Source organism: Crotalus tigris, unplaced genomic scaffold (genome assembly GCF_016545835.1).
Source record: "Crotalus tigris isolate CLP2741 ecotype Arizona unplaced genomic scaffold, ASM1654583v1 scf7180000019068.10715455, whole genome shotgun sequence".
NCBI lineage: Eukaryota > Metazoa > Chordata > Lepidosauria > Squamata > Viperidae > Crotalus > Crotalus tigris.
In genome coordinates, this window is record NW_024097358.1 from 5,014,720 (window position 1) to 5,039,604 (window position 24,885).

The 24,885-nt window shown below is 41.6% G+C and overlaps 2 protein-coding genes across 4 annotated transcripts; both read right to left on the reverse strand.

Annotated features, from left to right (window-relative positions):
- Nucleotides 1–232: 232 nt before the first annotated feature.
- SQOR (sulfide quinone oxidoreductase) lies at nucleotides 233–20,804 on the reverse strand. Of its 3 annotated transcripts, none has more exons than XM_039358953.1 (10): nucleotides 20,784–20,804; nucleotides 9,936–10,196; nucleotides 7,787–7,957; nucleotides 6,862–6,915; nucleotides 5,208–5,402; nucleotides 4,375–4,584; nucleotides 2,188–2,371; nucleotides 1,709–1,776; nucleotides 1,097–1,275; nucleotides 233–425 (listed from the first exon to the last, which is right to left on the reverse strand). In XM_039358953.1, the coding sequence occupies exons 2-10, from the start codon at nucleotides 10,167–10,169 to the stop codon at nucleotides 368–370; spliced, it is 1,353 nt and encodes a 450-aa protein (XP_039214887.1). In that variant the 5' UTR covers nucleotides 10,170–10,196; nucleotides 20,784–20,804; the 3' UTR covers nucleotides 233–367. The 3 variants fall into 3 exon arrangements, with proteins under 3 accessions (XP_039214887.1, XP_039214886.1, XP_039214885.1); XM_039358952.1 differs by lacking the exon at nucleotides 20,784–20,804 and adding an exon at nucleotides 16,317–16,462; XM_039358951.1 differs by lacking the exon at nucleotides 20,784–20,804 and adding an exon at nucleotides 15,903–16,070.
- BLOC1S6 (biogenesis of lysosomal organelles complex 1 subunit 6) lies at nucleotides 17,931–24,200 on the reverse strand. Its single transcript, XM_039358960.1, has 5 exons — nucleotides 23,852–24,200; nucleotides 22,126–22,270; nucleotides 21,701–21,788; nucleotides 20,784–20,870; nucleotides 17,931–19,618 (listed from the first exon to the last, which is right to left on the reverse strand). The coding sequence occupies exons 1-5, from the start codon at nucleotides 23,919–23,921 to the stop codon at nucleotides 19,499–19,501; spliced, it is 510 nt and encodes a 169-aa protein (XP_039214894.1). The 5' UTR covers nucleotides 23,922–24,200; the 3' UTR covers nucleotides 17,931–19,498.
- Between the last annotated feature and the right edge of the window lie 685 nt (nucleotides 24,201–24,885).

A 24,885-nucleotide genomic window follows, 5' to 3' on the forward strand; every position in this document is an offset into this window, starting at 1 on the left:
TAAAACATTCGGTCAATGGATTTAAAAAAAAAAAAGCCATGTAAAGTTCATGAACGAGGTGAGATGAGTTAATAAGGGTCATTTTAGGTTACACAGCCACAGCGGCAGTTAACCGAAACAGAAGCTAATTCTGTCAACCTGGCATTGCTAAAAATAACAGCTGCTGGCTGTGCTTGCCAGGCAGTACTTCGCTACTTGTTAAGTGCAGAAATAAGGAAAAACTGTACCTGTGTTTTAAGGTGCAGAGGACTCTGGAGGTTGATTCCTACAGAGAAGTTATTTTATTAATTTCGGTGGAGAATCTCTGGATGCTTTTTTTAAAAAAGTGTTTACATGATTTGAAGTTGGCAGAAGATGGATCCAACGATTACTTCAACCCAAGGTGAAATATTTTCCTCACTAGACCTGGACCACCCCAATATCCCCTGTGAGAAAGGAAGGGAAAAAAGGACTTACACCTTCACAGAAGTAGACTTGTTAAATATTTCCTGAAATTACATGTAGCACTAAGTCAAGAGTAAACATTGCTGCTCTTTATAACGGAAACAAAGGAAGCAGGCGTTGCGTGGAAATTAACCGTTAAAATGTGATATTTTTTTTTCCTACACTAAAGTAAAGAAGTACTACAAGCTAGTTTGGTGGAACAGGCTAAGACAATAACCTCTGGAGATTCAGTTGATATTTATGTATAAAAAACTAGGGTACACTCCTGCAGGAAGTGGCTAAAGTTAAAATTGGCACACAGGAAGAGATATGACATTAATAATTCAAGTTTGCTTTGGCAAGATAGATAGATAGATAGATAGATAGATAGATAGATAGATAACGAATGGATGAGTGAGTGGATAGATGAATGTAGCTAGATAGATAGACAGACAGGTAGGTAGGTAGGTAGAGATAGACAGACAGACAGACAGAGTTTACAGCTCAATCTAATTCATATTTTCTTTACCATTCAGATTTTTTAAAAAATAAATGGCACTGCTCAAATTAAGCCTACCTTTCTATGCAATTAATAGATAATTAACTGTCTTCCTGGGAGTCAGTTCCCCTTAACTCATACATAGTATGAACTGCGGTACACTAGAATACTTACTTCAGAAGTCCATACCAGTACAGATAGGGCATCATATTAGCCTTCAGATGAAAACTTATCAGTCTCTCTTTGCTTTGATCAAAGGGAAATGTTTCTAAAGGCTGAGCGTTGTAATCAAACTCAGCCAGGATTGCTCGGTTGTAGTTGGTTATCAAAGGACAGGAAGTATATCCGTCATACTACAAAACATCAAAAATATATATGCCTTTTAGGACAGGAAAAACAACGGTGTCTTGCATATTATGCTGTAAGAACTTCATGCTCCATGAATTTGTCTTAATCCCCTTTTAAAGTCATTCAAACTGGTAGCCCTTGTTAAATTTAACGGATTGCGGAGTTTAATGTACTGTGTGAAGAAATTCTTTTTCGCTTTAATCTCAGAATTCACTGTCATTGGATGAATCCAGTTGCCAAAATTAGAAGCCATTGTTTCACTACCAGCTTTACTGGTACTGTTTGGAGATGTATATAAAACTTCAATCCAAGGAGCCTTCTAGATGAGTTTAAAAAATGATCACGTTGCATTGCAAATACGAATATTTCCCCCAAATAATAAAAAACCCATTGTTCCAATGAGAAGCAAATAGATTGTTCCTTTTCAGGAATAGTTACCTTCTTAGTGGGAGTTTTGCCCTTCATGATACATGAAATTGTTTTATCAAGTACACCACACTGGCCAGCTGTGGAAGATAATCAAATGTTTTATTTTGACCCATATTTCTGCTGAAAGGAGAATAGAGTTACAACTTTTTAAAGGTAGTTTAACTCTTAAACTCGGTGGCAGGTAGGAGATTTTTAGGATCATGCTGGGAATGGTCCCAGTAGCAGCCAAATTGTGGATAAGCATAATAACAGCCATTTATATGAATTGGTGACTTTAGTGACCTGACATAGGCTTTGAGGCCCTCTCTTTTTCTCCCCTATTCCATAGAAAACTCTCTTATATTGAATCCTATTGGGGACCTCTCTGCTGATCGAATTGGTCAAATACTCTCGGACAAACAAGATTCGATTCAACATATAAAACTGGTTTTTGGCCTTGCGTCAAGGAGACCAAAATGCAAAATACAGTGCCTAAAAATTAATCTCACCTATAGCTGCAGCAGTCTTGGAGGTAGGGAGGTTGGTGCAGTCTCCAATCCCAAAAACATTGGGGTACTTCACATGTTGCAGTGTCTCCTTGTTTACATCCACCCAGCCAGCGACGTCTGAAACTGGACTGTTTAGCAGTACGTCAGGGGGACCCATGGGAGGAGTGACGTGAAGCATTTCATACTGGAGCAGAGTTAAAAAAAAAAAAAGAGAGATTCCAATAGAAGAGAATATTTGTAGCCCAGGGTTGAACTGAGAGGTCTTTGGTGCTCTCCAAGCATGGTGGTTTTCTTGCAGACGTTTCATGACCCAACTAGGTAACGTCAACAGTGCCTGAAGTTCTTACCTAATTTGGTCATGAAATGTCTGCAGGAAAGTCACCAAGCACAGGACTCCTCACCAATGAGACTGATTTGCAATCTCAGGTTGGACAGTCGCCAAATTCCCCAACTGAGATGAGGGTTCCTTGACTGTAAGAAACTGAGAAAACTAAAGTGGAGAACTTCCAGGTTTGGCCCTTTCTTCTATAACAGCTTATGGGTAATCGTTGCTTAACAGCCATTTCTTCAGGTCTTTAGGTGATCAATTAGGGCACTTGGCACCCTAACCGCAGAAACAATAGCAATAGCACTTAGACTTATGTACTGCTTCACAGTGCTTTACAGCCCCCTCTAAGCGGTTTACAGAGTTGGCCTAATGCCCCCAACAATCTGGGTCCTCATTTTATTGACCTCAGAAGGATGGAAGGCTGAGTCAACCTTGAGCCGGTCAGGATCGAACTCCTGGCAGTGAACAGTGAATTAGCCTGCAATACTGCATTCTAACCACTAGGTCACCACGGCTTTTAGAGAAGGCTATACGCCAGTGGTTCTCAACCTTTTTAATGCCGCGAGCCCCAACCGGTCGTAAGTCGAGGATTACTCAATTGGTGCAGCACTGTTTGCAGAATGGGACTTTTGGTGGGCTCAGCAGGGCAGAGACAGCCTGGACAATTCCTATTGGCTTTTGAAAGCCAATAGAATTAGACTCTATTCAAGAGAGTCTATTCTATTGGCTTTCAAAAGCCAATAGAATAAAAGGGAGTAGCACAGCTAAGGAAAAGGGGGGAAAAAATGGCAGACTGCGTTGTTTGGCGACCCCCGTGAAATGATCGTTCAACCCCAAATGGGGTCCCGACCCACAGGTTGAGAACCGCTGCTATATGCAGCCAGCAGCTGCCTTGTACAGGACCAGGCGTGGTCAGCAATGGAAGGAAAAAAGATGGCGAAGGTCAGTTGGGGACGGCAAAGTAGCAACTTGAAGAAAAGAGCAAAAATGAGAGGAAGAGCGCGGGGACGTTAAAAGAGGTGAGCGGGGCAGGAAAGGAGAAGAGTGATGCCTTTGAACTAACAGCTGAAACTGCTATTGCTAAGTGGTGAAGTCGTGTGATGTTTCTGTTATGGTTCCGACTAATGAAACACTTCAAAGAACTTCCAGGCATTGATTTCCCTAGAAGTCTTTTATTGCTTCAAAATGTCGGCACAGGCATAACGAAGGCTATGCTAAGATCTAAGTTCTCTTCCTCTGAGCAGTTAAATTATCAGCATGTTCCCTCCCTAAATTGGCTGTCATATATCACCTTATCCAATTAGTGTGAAGGGCAAAGGTTTCCTTCCTCTCTCTTATGCTCTGCAATAACTCTAAAAATACCAGACAGTTCTGCATATTGTCAAAGCAAGAATATACAGTATTTGCAGCGTTGACAATTTCATCTAATGCAGAGGTCCCCAGTCTTTTGGGCACCAGGGGCCGGTTCCGTGGAGAGGTTTTTCCGCGGACCGGAGGGGGCGTGGTTTCATGTACTGTCTGCATCCCATGGATGGGGCTTTGCTTGTGTGGAGGACTGATTTTTGGCATGCCACGGACTGATGCCAGTCCACAGACCGGGGGTTGGGGACCCCCAATCTAATGGCTGCATTGAATTAAAACTATCCACCAAGAACTACCCGTAATCTTGCTGCCTCTAACTTCCATATCATAAGGACGGATAGTGCTGCGTGGGTATGTTTCGGAAAGGCCCATCCTATTCTCCATCCACCTGTTGTTGTTTTTCCCCTGCCACTTCTAAAGAGACAAGCAACCATAAACAAGAAATTACTAGTCAAAAAAATTTATCTAGAAACCCCTGAAAAATTCCATTTGCTCACCCGATAAACTTGCGTTTCCCCAGCTTTGTCCAGGTTTTCAAAGACAGCTTCCTGCTTATCTGCTCGGACTTCCACAAGGTTCCATCTGTAATTCACGGCGATATCTCTTTCTTTGATAATCTCTAGTAGAGCATCAGCATACTTCTTAACACCAAATATCACTCCGAGGGAAGTGTTGAATATGATCTTGGCTTTGGACCGTTTTCCAGTCTAGGGAAAAATGAGAAGAAAAAGTGATGCCTTCTTGAAAATCCCTGAATTCACAATTCTTGTTCTTATCTGTACTTTTATATTTGATCAGTCAAATAATCATAGACTCAAAGGGCTGGAGATCTCCTAGACCAGCTCCCTGCAAAGTCCTTATTTCTTATCATCCATAACTGGGTTTATATAGTCTGCCCAAAATGATTTAAGCTAACGGTTTTTGAAGAAACCACAGTAAATGATTCACCCAACCTATCGGGTGAACGGCGCCTAATAAAACAGAGTTTACACTTGCAGTAATGGGATTCATGATACATACAAAACTAAACTGAATCCAAATGTCTCAATTTGACGTCTGCATCAATACATTGGATATGCTTAACTAATACTATACTTTTAGCCCTATGTGCAAATTTATGCTGATTTAACTAGTTGGGTCCTAATTGCTAATCAAAATTGCTTGTATTTTTTTCCAATTGGAGGAGCATTCGAAAACTACCCATAACCTTACGCTTATATTCTCGCAGTTTAAACTAGAATAAGTGCATTTTCAATAGCCTTGGTCTTTGGGATTACGTTTTTGTTACCTGTTTAGGCAACAACATTAGTTGGCAGTGGCTGGTACATACCTTTCTCAAGTACGCCTCTGTCAGGTACATGATCTTTTGTGGCGCCCCTGCGCATTTCACTGGAGTATTTGGAAAGGTGAAAATGGCATTTCCTTCCTGGAAATCCTGCAGAGCTTTCCATGTTTTCTCCACTGTGTGAATGGAATAATTGGAACCAATTTTAGGAAATTTAAACCCCTCAGGCAAGCCTTTGATCTGTAATGAGATAAAATCAGCAGTATAGTATTTCACTGGATTAAACATGCTAAGCCATGGTTCCTTTAGCGGTGCTTTATGGAATAATGGATTCCGTTCACACAACATATACATCATCTACCAACCACAACAGCAGACCTCACACAACCTACTACATCCAGAATAAGCTCAACTTAAAGTTTAGCATATTGTGGTGGGGTCATACATCTGCTCAGACTTCCCTAGAGCCAAGTTCATATCCCAGAGATACTCCATTCACATTGAACTTGATTTGTGAATATTATCCTGAATGTGTAAAATATTTGCAAAATACTCAGATTAAATCATCACATCTCCACTGGATAATATAAAGGGTAAAACTGGCACTGACTTATATCTACTGTAAACCGTTGGTTGAATTAACAGGAGAGATGCATGGCAAAGAGAGATTAAGAAGTTCCCTTAGCTTTCATGTATTCCAACTTAGAGGAAGCATGGTTTGGATAAATACATGAATTCAAAAAGTTCGCCTATGGGTTTCATCTCCTTCATCCATCTTCTTTATCTATCTTCTTTATTTTAATAGATGAACCCAGAATAAAGATAAATAAACTCATTTCCAGTTGCTGAATTATAACCTAGCATCCTTAAGGGAAAAAAATACTATACTCACACAGCGTCCTCAAATCCCCAATTAGTGATTCTCTTTGTGTTCCCTTTGTGTGTCCACCATTCAAACAAGCTCATTTTCCATTAACATGGTTAGGTGTTATATTTTTTTCTATCCTGCTCTATGGAGTAGAGAGTTGGTCTCTGACAAAAGGCCACCTGAAGAGACTAGAAGCATTTGAAATGTGGATTGACAGGCGGCTGTTACGTATAATAAGCTGGGTTGACAAGATCAGAAATGAGGAGGTGATCAGCCGCCTGGGAAAGCCAAGGGAAATCATCAAAACAATTAAAAAACGAAAATTAGAATATTTCGGACACCCACAAAAACACGGCATACTCCATTTAATCCTCCAGGGAAAGATGGAAGGCAAATGAGGTCCAGGCAGAAGAAGAACATCGTGGCTTCAAAATCTAAGGGACTGGTTTGGACAAAACTCAGCAGCACTTTTTCGTGCGGCTGCTGATACAAACAGGATCGCCAACGTCCGATAACGGATACGGCACAAGACGAAGAAGAATGGTTAGGTGTCCCTGGATGCATTCAATTTCCTGATAAAGCACTAGAGGTCTCTCATGGGTTTCTTCCACTGGATTTATCTCTTGTATGGGTTGCGCAACCTCAGTTGCACAATTTCCATCGAGGGCTTCCTTGTGGGAAAGACGCAATGCTATTTCTCCCGTCCTGCTCAGAACGTGGGGACTTCCATACAAGGAGCACGCGAGTCACCGAGCCTTGCTTCCTAACAGAGAAAACTGCCAAGAAAATGCTAACAGAGCCATTTACCCCACCGGATCTTAAATAAAATACCTTTTCAAAATTCAGCTGCAGTCCGAGAGCAACAATCAAATACTTGTAAGATACCTGTAAAAGAAAGAAAAGAATATCTTAAACAGGAACCAAGGATTTATACAACAGACTGTTTTTTCTCAAAACCTGGAAGCGCAGTCTCTCCTATATGCATGGAATACAGGCAGTCCTCGACTTACAACATTTCATACGTTTATTCATTTAGTGACCGTTCAAAGTTACAAAGGCACTGGAAAAAGTGACTTACGACCGTTTTTCATACTTATGGCCGTTGCAGCATCCCCACAGTCACGTGATCAAAATTCATACACCTGGCCACTGACTCAGATTTATGACCGATGCAGTGTCCTGGGGTCATACATTTGCTTGCGACCTTTGGACAAGCAAAGTCCATGGGGAAGTCAGATTCCCTTAACAACTGTGTCCCTGACTTAACAACTGCAGTGATTCACTTAACGGCTGTGGCAAGAAAGGTCATAAAATGGGACAAACCTCACTTAACAAATGTTTCGCCTGTATTACAGGCAAGAATAATGCAAAAATAAGTAACTCACATCAGATAGGTTTTTTTAGAAGTTCAAATAAACATTGATAAGAGATGGCAGAAATAATTCAACTTAGGTATTAAATATTACTCATATAGATGAGTAGCCTATTTGAAGCAAAGGCTAAATCTTGTGTATTCAAGCTCTGTCAATGGTTTATGCCAGGGGTAGGCAACCTTGGCTCTTTTATGACTCGTGGATTTCAACTCCCAGAATTCCTGAACCAGCATGGCTCAGCATGGAAATTTCTCCCTTTCCCCTCAGCATGGCTGGCTTGGGAATTCTGGGAGTTGAAGTCCACGAATCATAAAAGAGTCAAGGTTGCCTACCCCTGGTTTATGCAGATAAGATAAATCTGCAAGTTTAAATGGGCTGCCTACCTTTTGGTTGTTCCCCAGATAGACACAGTTGTTGTCAGGATCCAACTTTTCCACCTTGGATTGGATCCACTTTACCCCCGAAGGAATGACACTTGCTGTTGAACGTCCTGAAGTGGCCAGCTGCTTTGCCCCAGCTCCAACTAAAGTCCAGAGGGGCTGATAATAGTGTTTCTGAAAGAAATAATTGGGGGATAAAAGTTGCCAGCAGAGCAGAAGAATAGAAATGAACGTATGAAATCAGACCGCTGATACTTCTAGAGAGTATCTGGTCAACCAGATTCAAGAAATTCCCTTGATTATACTAAGTGAGAATTTTGAGAGACAGAAATTCAACATATCTGGACACTTCTGTGTTGGGAAAAGGCTGCCAAAGGGAGGAAAATCCTTTGGAACAGATGTCCTCCACCTGTGGTCCACAGATCCCTGGGGGTCCATAATGTCACAGGGGGTCCATAAAGGCTTGAAGAAATGTTATGATTTAAATCTTGAGTTAAGTCTTGGGGGTCCGTGGCCATGGTGCATGGCCACAAAAGGTATTTAAAAGGGGTCAATGGTGAAGAAAGGATTGAGAACCACTGCTTTATAATGCTTATTTAAATGAGTGACCTTCACCTGATTTTTCTACCAATGGCTTCTACAAACTATGTGGGTTTTTTTAAAGACCAATTGGTTTTGCTCAAGATTGTTTTCTTAACTGCTTTATGAATAAATCATAATTAGTTAGACTCCTGCAATATGCTTAAACTGTAAACAGATTGACAAAACAAAATGCCTGGGTTTCATTACAACATACGAAATGAAACCAAGCAACTTCTTAGCACGATGGGTAGCACTACTATGAATCGTTTTGATTGGCTGACCCTGCTTAAATTAAATGCCTGCTAATTCACTGACTTAAAAAACAGCAAATCAGATTTTTGGTTAATGACTGATCAAACCCCCAATCGTTCTTGCTGGTTTGTCCTGCCAAGGGACACAGCTAACAAACCCAGATAGTTGTCAAGTTCCAGATTCCTGGTTTGTATGACTTAAACAATCAATGGATGCAACTGTTGAGGCTTACCAAAAATGCACACTGGTCACAGATACATGCAGGAGCAAATTAAGTGATACTCATGAGCATTCTGTTCATCAGTGGTAAAAATTATAATCTATTGTTTTATGCCATCATGGATCCAGAACGGAGAAGCTTCAAGGATGCTATAAAAGTACTTTGATATTATATCCATTCACGCCCATATTATTACATTAGGTGTGTCCAACGGTATACTACACCTAGTGGGTCATTACCCTTGTCCATGAAAATAACATCTCACAAACTGCTTTTTAGATGTCTTAAAAAGTGTGTTTTATTATTGGTCAACAAATAAAGTTCTAAGTCCATTTTAGTTGTACAGATCTGGAAAGAAGTTTTCCCAGATATAGTTACATGTACAGATATGGGGGAATGTTTTCATTAATTTAATTTAGTTAAGTAATTTATCTCTTGTTGGCTGATTTTATTTAAATAGAGCTACATTTCACCTTTTAGGCTTAATACAGTAGAAAATACCTATTTTCCAGAGCTCAAAACAATTACAAAAATACAATCAATGGGGCCATATGATTAAACTAGCTAAAGTCCCACAAATCCTCAAATCATATTTCCTGCCTGGACTAGAAATTTCAAGAGTTATAATTTCAGCACATCTGGAAGGCACAGATTGAAGAAAACTGACCTAGAGAAAGAACCAGTAGATTAAAACATTATGCTAAGCTATAAGCAAAAAATCCAGATATAAAGAGAACATAAAGATATAAAGAGAACATGACTGTTCCACTCTGAAGGATTTGGAATACTATACTTTATATATTGCTAGTGACTAGCATTGATGATGTTAGCTAGTTTGGATAATGAAACGTCTGCAAGAAAACAAGCAAGCTCAGAGAGCACCAAGGACCCCACAGCTCTCCCCCCCCCCTCCTCCTCCTCCTCTACCTTCTAGCACTGATGATGCTACCTAGTTTGGGTAATGAAACATCTGCAAGAAAACAACCAAGCTCAGAGAGTACCAAGGACCCCTCGTTTCAACCCTGAACTACAAATATTCTCCTTTATGTATTTTGCACAACGCCTCCAAATTCCAGCATTTCAGAATTCAGCATTTACCTCCTGGGGTTCCACCACAGCCACGTTATCCGCTCCCACTTTCCGTTTCATCCGGGCACTCATCGTGATCCCCCCGGAGCCTCCACCAAGCACCAGCACCTCGTAGTAATCTTTTGAAGCAGACGCAGCTGTCGTGTGTAACTGGGACGAGCATGTTTTGGGGATCCCCAACCTAAGTAAAGGTACCAGGGAACGGGCACACATGCAGGAAGACATCAACCCAACAGTAGCCATCTTTGGTGAGCATCAACTTGTGAAATTCTAGAGAAAGAGGTGGAATATCAAAAAGGTGATTTTTTTTCCCAAATGTCATCTTCATTATCTTATTCTACTAAAATGCTTTATAAGTATCTGAATAAAGAATCTGAAAGAAGGTCCTCAAAGATTTGGTCTAACGTTCAAAATGTGATAGCAATACTTTGGCTCCAAAGTGTGACTTGGTCATTGCTGTCGTTGTTTTTAATTGATCTTCCTCTGACAATTATAGCAGTTTAAATCCAGATGGAAAAGGCAGTTTTTATATGAGAGGCAGCACTCAGAAATTTTACTATGCTATTCCGATACTCGATATGCTATTTAAAAAATGATAAAAACCTTCTTTTGACACGTAAGAAATTACTTTTGTTCCATCTGCATGTCATAGCTCAGAAACAACATTAATCTGGTCTGGGAAGGCCGTTTTTATGTTTTGAGCAAACATAAAAGAACGTTATAAAAGAATATGGTGTATGTTTGCTGCTTTTGGCAAAATACAAATGTTCTTACATTTTTTTTTAGATGGGTAATTGATTGTCTTGCAAGATGTGATTTATGAGCCTCATGCAGATTCTGCACTATGTCAAATTCAGCAGTGTTTTGTCCTATGAAAGATGCTTTAATTTTTTTTAATTCTACTCTCAACTGTTGTCCATGCTCAATTTTAACCTTTTCACTTTTTTTTACTCCCTGAAACTTATGCTAATTTTAACTGACGCAAATGGATTTTTTTAAATATTGAGACACTAAGGACATCAACTGATAACTGAACTTTCTATTGAGAGTTCAAGCTCTCCCAGTTAAATTGACTGCTATTTAAAATGGACTCCTCCGTCCCCAAAACGTGACTGTGTGGTGTGTACAATGATTTCACTGTTGGCTAATAAAAAATATCCATATGGCTTGTACTGGTGTTTAAACAGCTGGCAAGGTTTTTAAAACGGATGCTGGCTCGACAGCTCCATGACCCTTGACAGAATCCATGTGAGGTCAGCTTGGGAGTAAAGCTAAACCGATTGCTAATTCTGACAACAAACACTGAAGCATCTTTGTCTTGCAGATCTGATCCATGTCACAATTTCTTTTTAAGAAACACAGTTTGCTAGATTACCCTCCCAACAGAGGCTGAAGCCTAGGCAGAGCAATTATAAGAGGGCAATTCCAATTTTGTAAAGCTTTTTCCATTCCCCCCAAGTGCAGAAGAAGGGAATGGTATGCAACCAAGTATATTATGACACTCAGAAATATTTTTTCCTCCCACACATTCAGCTTAATTTCTTTTAACCCCTCAACAGCTGGTCAAAGAAGTGGGAAGGGAAGCTAATTTAGGAAGAAAACTAAGTTAGGAGAGGTGAAAAGCAACTCCTGCAAGTTGGCAACGGCTGGAGTTTTGTAATGGGGGGTGATACATTTCAAACTAATTTATGAACTGGACTGCAGAGTTCCAGCTTAAGGAAGATTGATCAATTTCCCTTCCTGGGAAAGAGGCAACTTCTGAAAATCTTTGCCTTCTGAGGGCAAGATTAAAATCCTGGCAATCAGTTTCCAAACAGGACATCTAGAGTTCTTTTGGTTTTGGTTTTAACACACCTAGAAAGTCTCAGCTGGTAAGAGGGCCTGGATAATCTTGTCTTTGCTTGGAAGCTAAGCAGAATCGGATCTGACTAGTAAGGCTTGACTGGGAGACCACTCGAGAATTAGAAAGTAGAAATTAGAAAGTTTAATCTTATAGGCTGAAGATTAAACACATACACATTCCAGGAGAAAAATCACTTCCCTGTTGCTGGCAAGAATAATGTATGGACAAGGAGTAGGAGGAGATAAATCCAGAGAGTTATTATTTATTTATTTATGAGACTTATATACCGCTTTAAGTGCAAGCACTCTCTAAGTGGTGTACACCAGTAAGCAATGTATATATATATATTTACATTGCCCCCAACAATCTGGGTCCTCATTTTACCTACCCCGGAAGGATGGAAGGCTAAGTCAACCTTGAGCCAGTGAGATTTGAACCGCTGACCTGCTGAACACAGTCAGCTAAAGTGGCCTGCAGTACTGCACTCTAACTGCTGCGCCACCTCGGCTCTTATTAGAATTAGCAGATGTAAGATAATTCATAGGGAAGTCAAAAGTTCAAGTCTGTGCTCGCCTATGGAAAGTCCCGATGTCAGTTTTTTTTCCCTTCTACCCAAATGCAAGATTATTGGTTTGAAGTGAACTAGGACCCCCATAGAGGAAAGGTGGGACATAAATATAAATTAATGTAAATTTATTTATTAGATTTTTATCCCACCTTTATTGCTTTATAAGTAACTCAAGGCAGCGAACCTACACCATGTTCCTTCTTCCTCCTTCCCCCCCCCCCAACAGCCTGTGAAGCAAGTTAGGCTGATGTCTTCTCTCTTTCTCTCCATGTATGTGTAGCCACAGACACATATGGATTTCATAATGCACAATTATGGAGATTAAAGCCCTGCAAAGGGGACAGTCTTCCAGTTTTCACACCTTGCACTTGGTGAGGTACATTGTGACCTAGCAGGGTAGAATAAATACGTTTTCTTGCTGTATCTTTCAACCCAGAAAGCAAATATTCACTCCTTTATTTATAGTGGCAAAGGTCTGCCTCTTGCAGAGTAAATGAGCAGCCTCCAAGGCTATCCTCCTTATGACCCCCATATACTGCTTGAAGACCAAGGGTGGGTTTTATGCAACCTTGTCCTAGTCTTGAAGACAAAGAAGGACAACCTGTGCGCCAACTGAACGGTGGCCACCGATATCTGTATGCCAGCCCTGTTCACTCCAGATCACCACTCCTGCCTTGTAAATAGCTTTTGGGTTATCAAGATTGCGATGGAAAGCATCACCTTTCCACTTGATGAAGGACTATGGCTTAATGATTAAACAGCCATATCCTTCCAATGGAAAAAATAGCACCTAGCAAAGATCTAACTTCTCCTCACAGTCCACGCAACATAATGGGTCAACACATTGAGAAACAAGAAGCTTCTTCAGTTCTGACCGGATGGTGGGGAACAGAAGGATTTATACTCCTTGCAGACAGCTGGTCAGTTGCCTTCTTTTAGAGAGCCGTTGAGGCCACTTGGAGGTTTACCTGTGTTCTCAAGGTCACCTGAGTGATGCAAACAGGTGAGAGCCTTCTTGGAATTGCTTTCAGCACACCCGTTTGCACCACTCAGGTGACCCTGAGGACACAGACAAACCTCCAAGTGGTCTCAACGACCCTCTAAAACAGTGGTTCTCAACCTTTTTAATGTTGCGACCCCCAACCGGTGGTAAGTCAAGGACTACTCAACCCGTCGTAAGTCGAGGACCACTCAACTGGTGCAGCACCGTTTGCAGAGTGGGACTTTTGGTGGGCTCAGCAGGGCAGAGACAGCCTGGACAATTCCTATTGGCTTTTGAAAGAGAGTCTATTCTATTGGCTTTCAAAGCCAATAGAATAAAAGGGAGTAGCACAGCTAAGGAAAAGGGGGAAAAAAATGGCAGACTGCGTTGTTTGGCGACCCCCGTGAAATGGTCGTTCGACCCCAAATGGGGTCCTGACCCACAGGTTGAGAACCACTGCTCTAAAAAAAGACAAATGACCAGCTGTCTGCAAGGAGTATAAATCCTTCCGTTCCCCACCATCCAGTCAGAGCTGAAGAAGCTTCTTGGATGAGAAGCGAAACGTCTTCAGAGAAGAAACAAAGTCCAGTTGTCTCTTGAAAAGGCACCTTTGGGAGAGGTAGGGTTATAAATGGGGAGGGGAGCTTTTCCAGAAGAGAGCCCACACCCTAAAGCTATCTGGCTTCAGAGCCCCACTGATAGCATTCTCTAGGCATAAAGGATCCATAGCAAATCATCTCTTGAATCTCCTTGGTTCTGGCAGCTTGCACCATGTGTCTTTCCCTACAATGACATTTTAATTTAAGGTAACCTACGCACATTACCCGCTTTTGCTGATCACACATTTTTTTCGGGATTGATTTATTTGCCCGCTTGGGGGCCCTGCCTACCAGGGTGGAGATTTGACTCTCCTGAAACCGGAATAAAAGTTAAGAGAGGCCCCCGAGGTTTGTGATGCAACCAGCCATAAATACCACTGTAGAACAGACAGTTAACTTTGTCAAGCAAGTTGTGAAATGTAGAAAATTCCCATAGAGAGGTAGCTCTGACTTGTTTAAAGTTAGAAAAATGATGGCCGTGAGATGCCAAACTTCAGCTAAACATGGCCTGGAAAGCAAATCAAACCCGTCTCGGTAGCAAGGGTGTTTGCTCGGGGAATATTAAACGGCCCCAAAGCCTCCTTCATCACAAAGGACTTTATCCAAACCAAAGTTAAGCAGGCCGAGGCTTGCTACAGGCCATAGTAAAATGGCCAAAAGCCAAAGCAGAACTAGGCTATTGACCCTTTCTCTCTGCTTGTATCTCTCTCTCACACACACATTCTAAATGCCAATTTCTTGCAGGAAGCCTGTGATGCACAACTCTGAAGCAAGTGGCCCCTGAATTCAAATATTTGGCGGCTAAATTCCAATCAAAAAGTGGACTTCAGCCTTGTCTCTTTGCAAATTTTGGAGACCAGACTGTTTCTCCTCTCCCTGCCCCAATTTCCTTTCCTATTCAGATTGTGCTTTCTGTTCTTCCCTTGAGCCTTTCCTATCCTTCCTATTCGGTATGAGATTTTAAAGCGTCCGCTTAAAAAGGAAACCATCTGATAAATGAAGGTTGCTGCGTCCCAAGGTCACATGATCACCCTTTGCCATCTTCCAAGCCGGCTTATGACACGCAAAATCAATGGGGAAGTCAGATTCAATTAACAACTGCAGTGATTTGCTTAACAACTGAGGCAAAAAAATGGTCCTAAAGTTGGGGACGACTCAGTTAACGAGGGATGGAAATTCCAATCCCAATTGTGATCGTAGTTGAGGACTATCGGTATATTCAGGCTGTTAACTGGAGAGGTTTCAATAAGCAACATGTGACTTGTGACCCTTGGATCTGTGAAGCTTTCATGTGCAGGAGCAGTCTACCATCAAATATCACCATCGGAGGCCGATCCAAGAGAAACCCCAACTTTTTCCTCATTCAACTTATGGAACTTTCAGATGCGCCTCATAGCAACTCTTTGCTGGATTAAGCAGGCCTTTAAACTGAATCTGACAAGTTTCTGACATCAATCCATCCATGTTACATTTCACAAGGGAGGGCGAGTTTTAAATTGAGACACAGTCCGCAGAAAGGTGAGGCTGGAAAGTCTGTCTGGGGAGATACACCCTCACCCCCACCCCGAATAAATGTCCCACTGGACCACCTCCCTTGAATAAAAGAGTCTCTTCGCTTTTCCATAAACTTGGTTAGGAAGTAAACCAAGATCCCTCAACTGCTATAACCCCCGGTAGATTAGTCTGCGCAAGCTCAGGGACAGGAAATGGAGCTTGCGACTGACAGCAGAAAACAAAATTCCGATCCCTAGCTCAGATTCAACTCTAGCCGGGTGCAAATTGCGCAGCCTTTTTCCTGCAACGACCGCGGAACTCGGCGAAGTTTTGACAAGGAGGGAAGCGGGGCTGGTCCCGGCTGCTTGGACCACTTATCCCCAGGATGATGGGCACCCAATCTAAGGCAGTCAAGGAAATTCGGGGTGCGGGGAAGGACCTCTGCGCCCGAACCTGAACCTCCTCCGAAACGAAGGCCACGCGCACTCACCTGCCAGGAAGAGCTTCGCCCAAAGCGCTGCGCCCGCCTGTTGCTCTGCGCCCCAGCCGCTGCCCGGTTGCGCAAGACCCGCTACGCCCCCCCGTCCCGCCCGGGGAGAGGCCACCGCTGGAGACAAATAAAAGCCGCTCCTTTCAGCCGCTGCCTCGGGTCGGGGAGGAGCCGCGGAGCAGGAAGAGAGCAACCGGAGGTCAGGCGCGGAGCTGGCAAGCCGAGGGTTCCGGAGCGCACGCAGAGCGCTCGCTCTTTTTCGTGCCAAGTTCTGGAACTGCAGCGCCTCGGCTGCAATCGCCCCGCGCGTCTGCGGCTGGCTTTAAACCTTGGGGAGGGGAGGGGGTGCATTGTCTGGTGGGCGGGGGTGGGATGGAAATCAGGTGTTTGAACCCCCGGCACCTTTTTTCTTACCTGCCCGACTCGGGATTGCGCTGCTCCGCAAAGCCTGCGCGGCCGCGAGGTCAAGCGGCTTTCCTCGTTAAGTGCTTTCGCCTTGCCAAGTTTTGCGCCCCCCGCCCCAGCATATCCTGCAATCCTTGACGGCTGCCGACAGTCTGGAGCGCTTGGGGTTTTTTTTAGAAGTGTTGGCTGGAGATGGGGGGGGGGGGGTTGGAGTCCACTCCAGAGGCTTGGAAGAAAGGGGCTTTGGGAACATCTGTTCCTGGTAGGTTATTCTTCCTCCAATTCAGAGCCCTCCAGATGTGCTGGCTAGAATTGCCTAGGCTGCATGCTCCAGGAGCTCCAGAAGTTATACCTACGGGTCTTCTTGCCTGTCTCCCCCCCCCCCCCGCACAATCGCCATCCTTTCTCACCTTGTGCTGAAAAAGGGGGATTGACCTAAATTCACCCTAAGGCCTTTCATGGTGGAAGGTGGACTTCAACGTGGCCTTCCCTGATGCTGATCCAACATCCTCCCAGCTATTGCACGTGGACGCTCTAAAACAGGGGTCCTCAACCTTGGCGACTTTAAGACTTGTGGACTTCAAGTCCCAGTTGGCTGGGGAATTCTGGGAGTTGAAGTCCACAAGTCTTAAAGTTGCCAAGGTTGAGGACCTCTGCTCTAAAACCTCAATGGCAAACATTACCACGCTGAACATGATGGCACAACTCCTGATCCCTGACAAGCTGCCTCAGAAACTCTTCCGACTTGACATTCTTGCGGGCAGGAGGAAGGCAGTTGTAATTTTTCTCCTTACAGTATCTGCATCCGCATCAAAGCACAACTCAACTCCTGATCCCTGACAAGCTGCCTCAGAAACTCTTCCAGTTACTTGACATTCTTGCGGGCAGGAGGAAGGCAGTTGTAATTTTTCTCCTTATAGTATCTGCATCCGGCATCAAACTAGTTGCTATTTGTAGATTTGACACCAAAAGTAGGTTGTGGTTGATTCTGGAGACATGGAGAGGAGTTTGAGGAAACTCCCAAAACTTATGGAAAGGAACTGTGAGCGCCTGTTACAGACCGATAACAACGTATCACTCTTGAGCAGTAATGTCCCCATAAACAGGAAAGATAAAGATCTTTGTTGCGGCATTTGATAGCGAGAAAAAGTAGGATATAAACAGACATAGCCGGAACAGATCTGGCTGCGACCATGAATGCTTTTATACTTAGAGCTGCTTGACACTAGGAGTTGTTCCAAGGGTTCACACAATTATGAGCACCGAAGTCTTTGGCAAGATTTGTAAAAGGGTTTTGCCAGGACCTGCTCAAGTCTATTTCCAAACCAGTGACTGATCTGAAGGCTCCCAGACACCTTCTGTGCCCAGACATGGTTTTCTTGTTCCTTTAACTATCAAACAGCCTAGTGTTCTGAAGATGTTGATTCAATTTCCCAACATGGTTGTGTAGAGGGAGTCCACCATTAAAATGACGACAAAGCAGGGGTGGAAACATAGCTGAAAACACCAACAGGGAAGTTGAGCTGAGACCTGAGTCCGTGAATCATGCTTTTAAACCCCAGTGAAGGAAGGATCTCCATTGTGTAGGATAACATAAAACTCACATAAAACATAAAACTCGGCTTTTGTTGTATTATCGTTTGCTGATCTTCTATTTTAATCAAACCACATAATCTAATTGTATTTATAATTGATTATAAAAATGAGTTTGATGCTAGGTTTATTACAATGTCTCTATACCTCTGTTTCTTATCCGTAGCAACTTTAAAATGTATGAAAGTTAAAGTCCATACGTCATAAAATTGCCGAGGTTGAGAAACGCTGACCTACCCCTCTTCTTTTTCTTCTTTCTTTCTTTCCTTTTTTCCCTTTCTTTCTCTATTTTTCTTTTGTTTTTCTTTCTTTTTCTTTCTCTATTTTTCTTCTTTCTTTCTTTCTTTCTTTCTTTCTTTCTTTCTTTCTTTCTTTCTTTCTTTCTTTCTTTCTTTCTTTCTTCCTACATCTCAGTTCTGTTTGCTGGTTGAGAATAATACAATCACACCAATTTCTCCCCAGAGGCAAGCAGACTTTTTTTAATCACGCATTTTGTTGCCTGGCTACAGTATTACAGATCATGCTTGATGGACCCCCAAATTACAGTCACCAAAACAGACTGGATTTTAAACCGAGAAATATTTGTGGCGACTGACATAAAAGCAACAACTGCTGAGAACACAAGAGGGAGCCTTCAGACTGCCACCAGCATTCAACTGGGCAATCCAGTGTTGACACTGTTCTTTTCTTGTCGTGCTACCTGTGTGTTTGATATTGAGGCTGCACATCCAGAATTCTAATGCTGCTTGTTACCAAATGTCTCCTTCAAAGTTGAATCGAACTGATGGGCGCGAACTTCCTGGCATTTCCCAAGAATGTGTTTATTTCCTGAAATTAGATGTTGGGCAAGACATGCCTCTACCTTACACCGTTTCTGAATGGATGTTTCTTCTGTTGTCCCATCATTTCTTAACCCAGCAAGATCCTATAGAAGCAATGAGGTCCTAGCTAAGATATTCTACTTGCCTGTCTTTGGAGAATCTGAACTCAGAAGGCTGCCATAAGGATTTCTGCCCGTGCTCCCTGCAGTTGCAAAGCTTCCTCCCTCAGCAAGGGGATATGGATAGATGGGTGATAACCACCCTGAAGTGTGCTGTAGAGTACGTTTAATGAGGTAGAGTTAACCATTAAGGAACACATCTGGGTTTGGGACAGGTGCACACCAATGGAGGCCTTGTGAGATGTTGCAATTAATGCCGCAGAGAAGGAGATTCCAATCTTGGCCACTTTAAAGACTTGTGGACTTCAATTCCCAGGATTCCTCAGCCAGCCATGCTGGCTGGGGAATTCTGGGAGTTGAAGTCCACAGGCCTTAAAGTGGCCGAAGTTGGACACCCTACCACAGAGTATCCTATTTCTTCAAAACATAACCTGACCCAGCAATATTAGCAAAGCATTAATCAAAAAGGGGTTAAGAGTAGCTAATGTAGTACACTTTCCGTTCCTAGCTCCTTGCTTAACGGCAAGATAGAAACGTAAAGACTGTAGTAATACTTTCCTTGGCAAAACAGAACAGAAGAGTGCAAGGAGGTCATTGTATCCCCAGAAAGTCCAAAGGTGGTTATAATTAGCACAACAAGTCAAAACGTGTTGGGCTTTCATGTCCTTTTTGCTGGTTTGGCAGTTAATTGTTTTTCTCTTTCCAGCTCCTTCTCCCGCTGCTGTTCTCGCTCTAGTTCGTCCTTCTGTCGTTTCTGCTGGAGTTTGAGTGCTCTTCTCTGAAAGAAGGAAGCATCAGAAAGCCAAAGGGTTATACGGGAGGATATCACAGCTTTGATATTAGAGTAGAATAGAGCTGGAAGGGACCTTGGAGGTCTTCTAGTCCAGCCCCCTGCTCAGGCAGGAGAACCTATAGCCTCTCAGACAGGTGAATGTCCAGTCTCTTCTTAAAAATTTCCAGTGATGGAGCGCCCACGATCTCTGGGGGGTAAGCTGTTCCACTGGCTGATTGTCCTCACTGTCCTCACTATTCTGCTATTGTTTTTCACAGGTCTCTTAGCTTTTATTTCCTCCTCTTCATATAGTATTAAAAGGGATCCTGAAAAAGAGCTTAGTTTCATTCTATAAAGGTACATCGGTTTCAAGGTTATAGCCAGTCCTTCCAAACAGGTCTTTCTAGTCTCTTTCCCTGATCTTTAAAACACATTTTGATTTTCCAATTGTACAGTTGAAAAGATTCAAAGCCCTTTTATAAACCTTAAAGAAAAATTGTTGTAGATCTGCATTTTACTTTTTGCATTTATGCACACTTTGTGTCCTCTGAACTGTGCCAGGTTCACTATTCTGAGAAGAGCTGATTTCCTCAAGAGGAAACACTGTACACAATGTCCATGAACTGCAATTCTAAATTCTAAACAATAGTTTTTTAAAAAAAATTACAGAGCCTTACAAAATTTTCGTGACCTGGTTCGCTAGGTCACGTGACAATCCAGTATTTTGTTTTCGTCTTTTTGCTAGAATTTATAAGAGAAACCTATTTCCTCAGATATCATTTATAAGCAAATATCCCCCAGTCCAAGCTTATGAATATTTACTGAGAAATAAGTTTCACTTTGTATTAGTGGATGTAACAATACATAGGATTACATCTTTAATCCATGACAGGCCTCATATGCAATTACTGAATTATTTTACCGAGAAATTTTGCTGAAGGCAGAGAACGGGCTTCGCTGGTAATGGATTAAATTAAACCTGATATTAAAAGATGAAATTTGAATTTGAAGGAATGGCAACATTTTAAAAACTAAACACGCATGAAAATAATAATTTAGAATGGAGTTATTTAGAAAACATAGGACTTTTGATTTGATCTGCAAGACTAAAGAGTCAAAATGTGTATCAACAATGTACATTTGTCCACTAGCTAAGTGAAATAAAACTCACTTTCAATTTTGATGTCTTCTCGTGCAGCATCAACATCTCTTTCCTAATGTTTACCAATTTATTGTGATAGTATTTTGCTTCTGAAAACTTAAAAAGAAGACAACACTTAGTGGAAATAGAAACTTATAGTGTGTCTAAAACAAATCTGAGTACCTTAAAAAAACAGTAACTTGTTTTTTGAAGATATTAAAATATACGTAAAAACTATTCTAGGTACACCCAAAGGTGCTTTTCAAGAGGCAACTGGACTTTCTTTGTTTTCCACAAAGAAAATCTAGTTGCCTCTTGAAAAAGCACCTTTGGGACAACCATGATCTGGATGACTGAGAATCCAGATATTCTAGGTACAGTTCCTTAAAAGAAGGCTTAATGCAGTTAGAGGTATCTATCTGTAAACTGCTCAGAGTCACTTGGATAGTGAGATGGGTAGTGTATAAATTTGATAAATGTTTGATAACTAAATCAATCTCCATAAAAAAATACTACAATGTAAAGTCAGTACAGTGAGGCTAGAGTTCACTAAAAACAAAATATAGAATCTTTTCATGAACTCTGAAAGGCTACAGAATACCAAAAGCTACTTCTGAAGCCCTTCAGAGCAATATATTGTGTTTTCCATGATTTACTGAACTTAGCTCCATCCATCGATAATAATTTTCATCGTTAGAAGCGAAGTCTATTATCTCCTGAACCATATGCACAGTCAGAGTGCTTCTACATGCCTAAATCAATTCAAGATCAAACGGCTTCCGTTTTAGTACATGAAAACATATACACTCATTGCCGGATGTTTGCAATTAGTACAAGATACCATTGTACTGTTATATAAACAAAATACTTCATGTATTTCTGCAGAAATGGGAAGATCAACAGCCACAGTCTTCCAATTAAGTCAAATCTAACAAAAACACACTTACCAGCATGTTGATATCAAGAACTGAATTACATTCTTTAAATTTTGAAATTTCCTGTTGTATGGTTTCTAATAGTACTTCCTGGTTCTGTCTGAAAGAATAGAACAATTTAAAATGCATTTTGAAATCAGTGTTAAGAAAAATAAAGTACTGATATGAAAATTTCCATTTTAGAAATGCTGAATGCTATCTCCCTCGAGATTCAGTAGCTTTTCCAAATGAATTATACCACCCACTTCTATAAACATCTCAGCTTGATATGGTAGACAAAGAAGTGCAAACAGTGCTGTATATCCCTGTAATAAACATGGAAATATTTTTGATCTTTCAACACGAAACTCAGTTAAGAAGAAGATTAATTCTAATACCAAGCTATGGGTCTGGGGTTTGTACCATATATAAAAGACTATTTTTTAAAAGTTACCTACGTGAGTTCTTTTAAGGCTAGTTTTGATCGTTGTAGGTCAGGCAAATAATGTGAAATCAGCCCTTCTGTTAATTGCTCCACAGCTTTCTTATCTACGACAGGAAAGTCATCTACTAGGGCTTCATCAGGAGAATTATCATTAAGATCTAAAACAAAGGGGTTGATAAAAAAAACTGTTAACAGAAAATTTCTGAACCAAGAACTCTCAGAATGATTGCACTGTTTTTAATTTCCAGTTATCCTACTGGCAGCCTGATGTTATTAGTGCCTCTTAAAAATGAGTTATCTTTAAATGGAAAATCATTAAATAAACAGAGACTTCACTGGTTAGAGAACTCTGTAGCAAGAAACCTTACTTCATTTTAAAATGTTTCATAGATGTGAGGCTAGTAACAAGAACTGAACTATAACACCATTTTTCATACTAAAAAATGAAAGATCTACAACTGCATGCTACTCTGTTTGATTAAGTGCTAATAGTATAATTATTTATCCTGTATTCTTAGCTCAGAGCTCATTAGCAAGAAGGACCACATATACTACTGCAGTTTTAGTTTTGATACAGGTCATTCTGGACATATAACCACAATTGGGATCATAATTCCCATTGCTAAGCAAAGTGGTTGTTAAGTGAATTATGCCTGATTTTATGCTTTTTTGTTGCTATGTTTTTTCAGTGAACCACAGCAGTTGTTAAATGAATCAGGCAATCATTAAGCACGGCAATGCTGAGAGGGTAATAGGGCCATAAGTGTGAAGACTGGCCATAAGTTACTTTTTTCAGCCCTGCTGTAATTCCTAATAGTCACTAAATAAATGGTTATAAGTCAGGGACTACCTGTGCTTAGGATTTGCTGTTTATCTTACTAATTCTCAATAACATGGACAGATGGAGAAAGAAGCTGAACTAACAGCGTGTTTCTTCTACTTCTTAAGTGATTTATTGCCCAGAGGAATTTCCTACTGTTGTGGGGATAATACTGCAATTAAGTTAATAACCAAAGCAATTTGGAGAGAGGCAACAAAGTGTGTTTACTAGCATGCATAAACTACTGTGCATTGATCGCTGAGTTCCTTGCCAAAGGATTGCCAAAGAGCCCTGCCCAAAGCAAAACTACAGGTTGTATAGGTTAATTACATTAAGCACTATACACACCCATGTAAATATATACACAACGTGAAAAATATTTAGGTGTGAATGTTTTTATAAATGTTATATATTCGTGTATGTGTATAAAACTGTACATGATGGGTGGCTATGTAAGTGTGTGTGTGTGTGTGTGAGAGAGAGAGAGAGAGAGAGAGAGAAAGAGCGTCTGTGTCTATATATACATATAGGGATTTGGCAAAACCTTTTATGTGTATATGTATATGTGTGTGTGTGTGTGTACATATACACATATACATATAAACGGTTTTGCCGAAACCTATATATATATATATAAACACACACACACATATGTGTGTGTATACATACACATGCAAAACTTTACACACATATATACACACATACACAAAATCTTGCACACACATATACACACATACATAAACACACACATATGTAAGATTTTGTGTGTATATACATATAGAGATAGGAGATATATACACACTATACACACACACACACACACACACACACACACACACAGAGGAGCTTGGCTCCTTGGACTTCAAGTCCCATCACCCCCAGCGGGCTTCGGCCTACCTCGCGTTTCAAGTCCACCTACCTAAGGCGGGGTTGTTCAGGGCTCCGGGCGGCCATCCCGCCTCCACCTCCGGCGCCTCCGCCAAACTCATCGCCTACGCTCGAGGGCCGCGGCTGGACTAACCCCGCAGGAAAGCCGCCGCCGTCGCTGCTAAGTCTCCCGGCCTGACCGAGGCGTAGCGAGCCCGGCCGAAGCTCCTCCAGGCGGCGATGTCAGGGAAAGGGCCCTCGAGGCGGCTTCACCGGACTCCCGAGTCGCCGGGATCCCCTCCGGGGCGTAGGGAGCGTGAAGTACGAGAGCAGCAGGCCTCAACCTCGCAGGAGAGTAGGCCTTCCGTCGATGCACGGGCGAGAAACGCCCGGAGGAAGCTAGAGATACGAAAGTAAGAGTAGCCACGGCGCCCGAGCGTCAAAAGTGAACTTCCGGGTTCATTATGTAAATTGTATTCCCCCCCCCCCAATAATTCCCAAATGATTTGGAAAAAGTGAGCTGCCCTTTGAAAATCAGGGAGACGAAGGAAATTCGCATTAGAGGAAAGAGGGGTCATACTGTGCCATCAGATCATCTTTCGTAAAAAGGGGATTATTTGTTAGCTATTAAAGCCATTTGCCAAACTTTACAACAATGCTGCTCTTCTCTCATTATTTTTCCATTTGTTAAAAATGTATAGGTTTCCCATATTCCCATCTATATCTCATAGCTTTAACACTGTTTTATATGTATGTATGTATATCAATATGTCACTTTTATAATATGGTAAATGTCGATCAATGTCACCTGTGCCAATAAAATCTCGGGGAGAGGGTTTCCTGCAATAGTTTTAAAAGTGGGAAAGAGTTGACTCTAAAGCAAAAAGTTTAGGTAATACTTAGATACAAATACTTAACAAAATACTTAGCATACATCTATATAACTGTATAGTTACAGTTATATACAGTTACTTAACTATATATAAATACTTCACACATATCTACATAACATACGTCTATACAACTGTATCCATTAGCTGTAACTATATAATGTTTCTGAGACAAATGTGCAAATACACACACAAA

Bases quoted from the DNA above. Each gene is read 5' to 3' on its own strand.
- BLOC1S6 (XM_039358960.1), bottom strand. From the start codon at position 23,921: ATGAGTTTGGCGGAGGCGCCGGAGGTGGAGGCGGGATGGCCGCCCGGA. The intron at 22,271-23,851 runs GTAGGTGGACTT...CCTTTGTTTTAG, and splicing joins CCTGAACAACCCCGCCTTAG to ATCTTAATGATAATTCTCCT. The intron at 20,871-21,700 runs GTAAGTGTGTTT...CTTCTTTTTAAG, and splicing joins TTCTTGATATCAACATGCTG to TTTTCAGAAGCAAAATACTA.
- SQOR (XM_039358953.1), bottom strand. From the start codon at position 10,169: ATGGCTACTGTTGGGTTGATGTCTTCCTGCATGTGTGCCCGTTCCCTG. The intron at 2,372-4,374 runs GTGAGCAAATGG...ACTCTGCTCCAG, and splicing joins GGGAAACGCAAGTTTATCGG to TATGAAATGCTTCACGTCAC. The intron at 426-1,096 runs GTAAGTATTCTA...CCTTTCTCACAG, and splicing joins TACTGGTATGGACTTCTGAA to GGGATATTGGGGTGGTCCAG.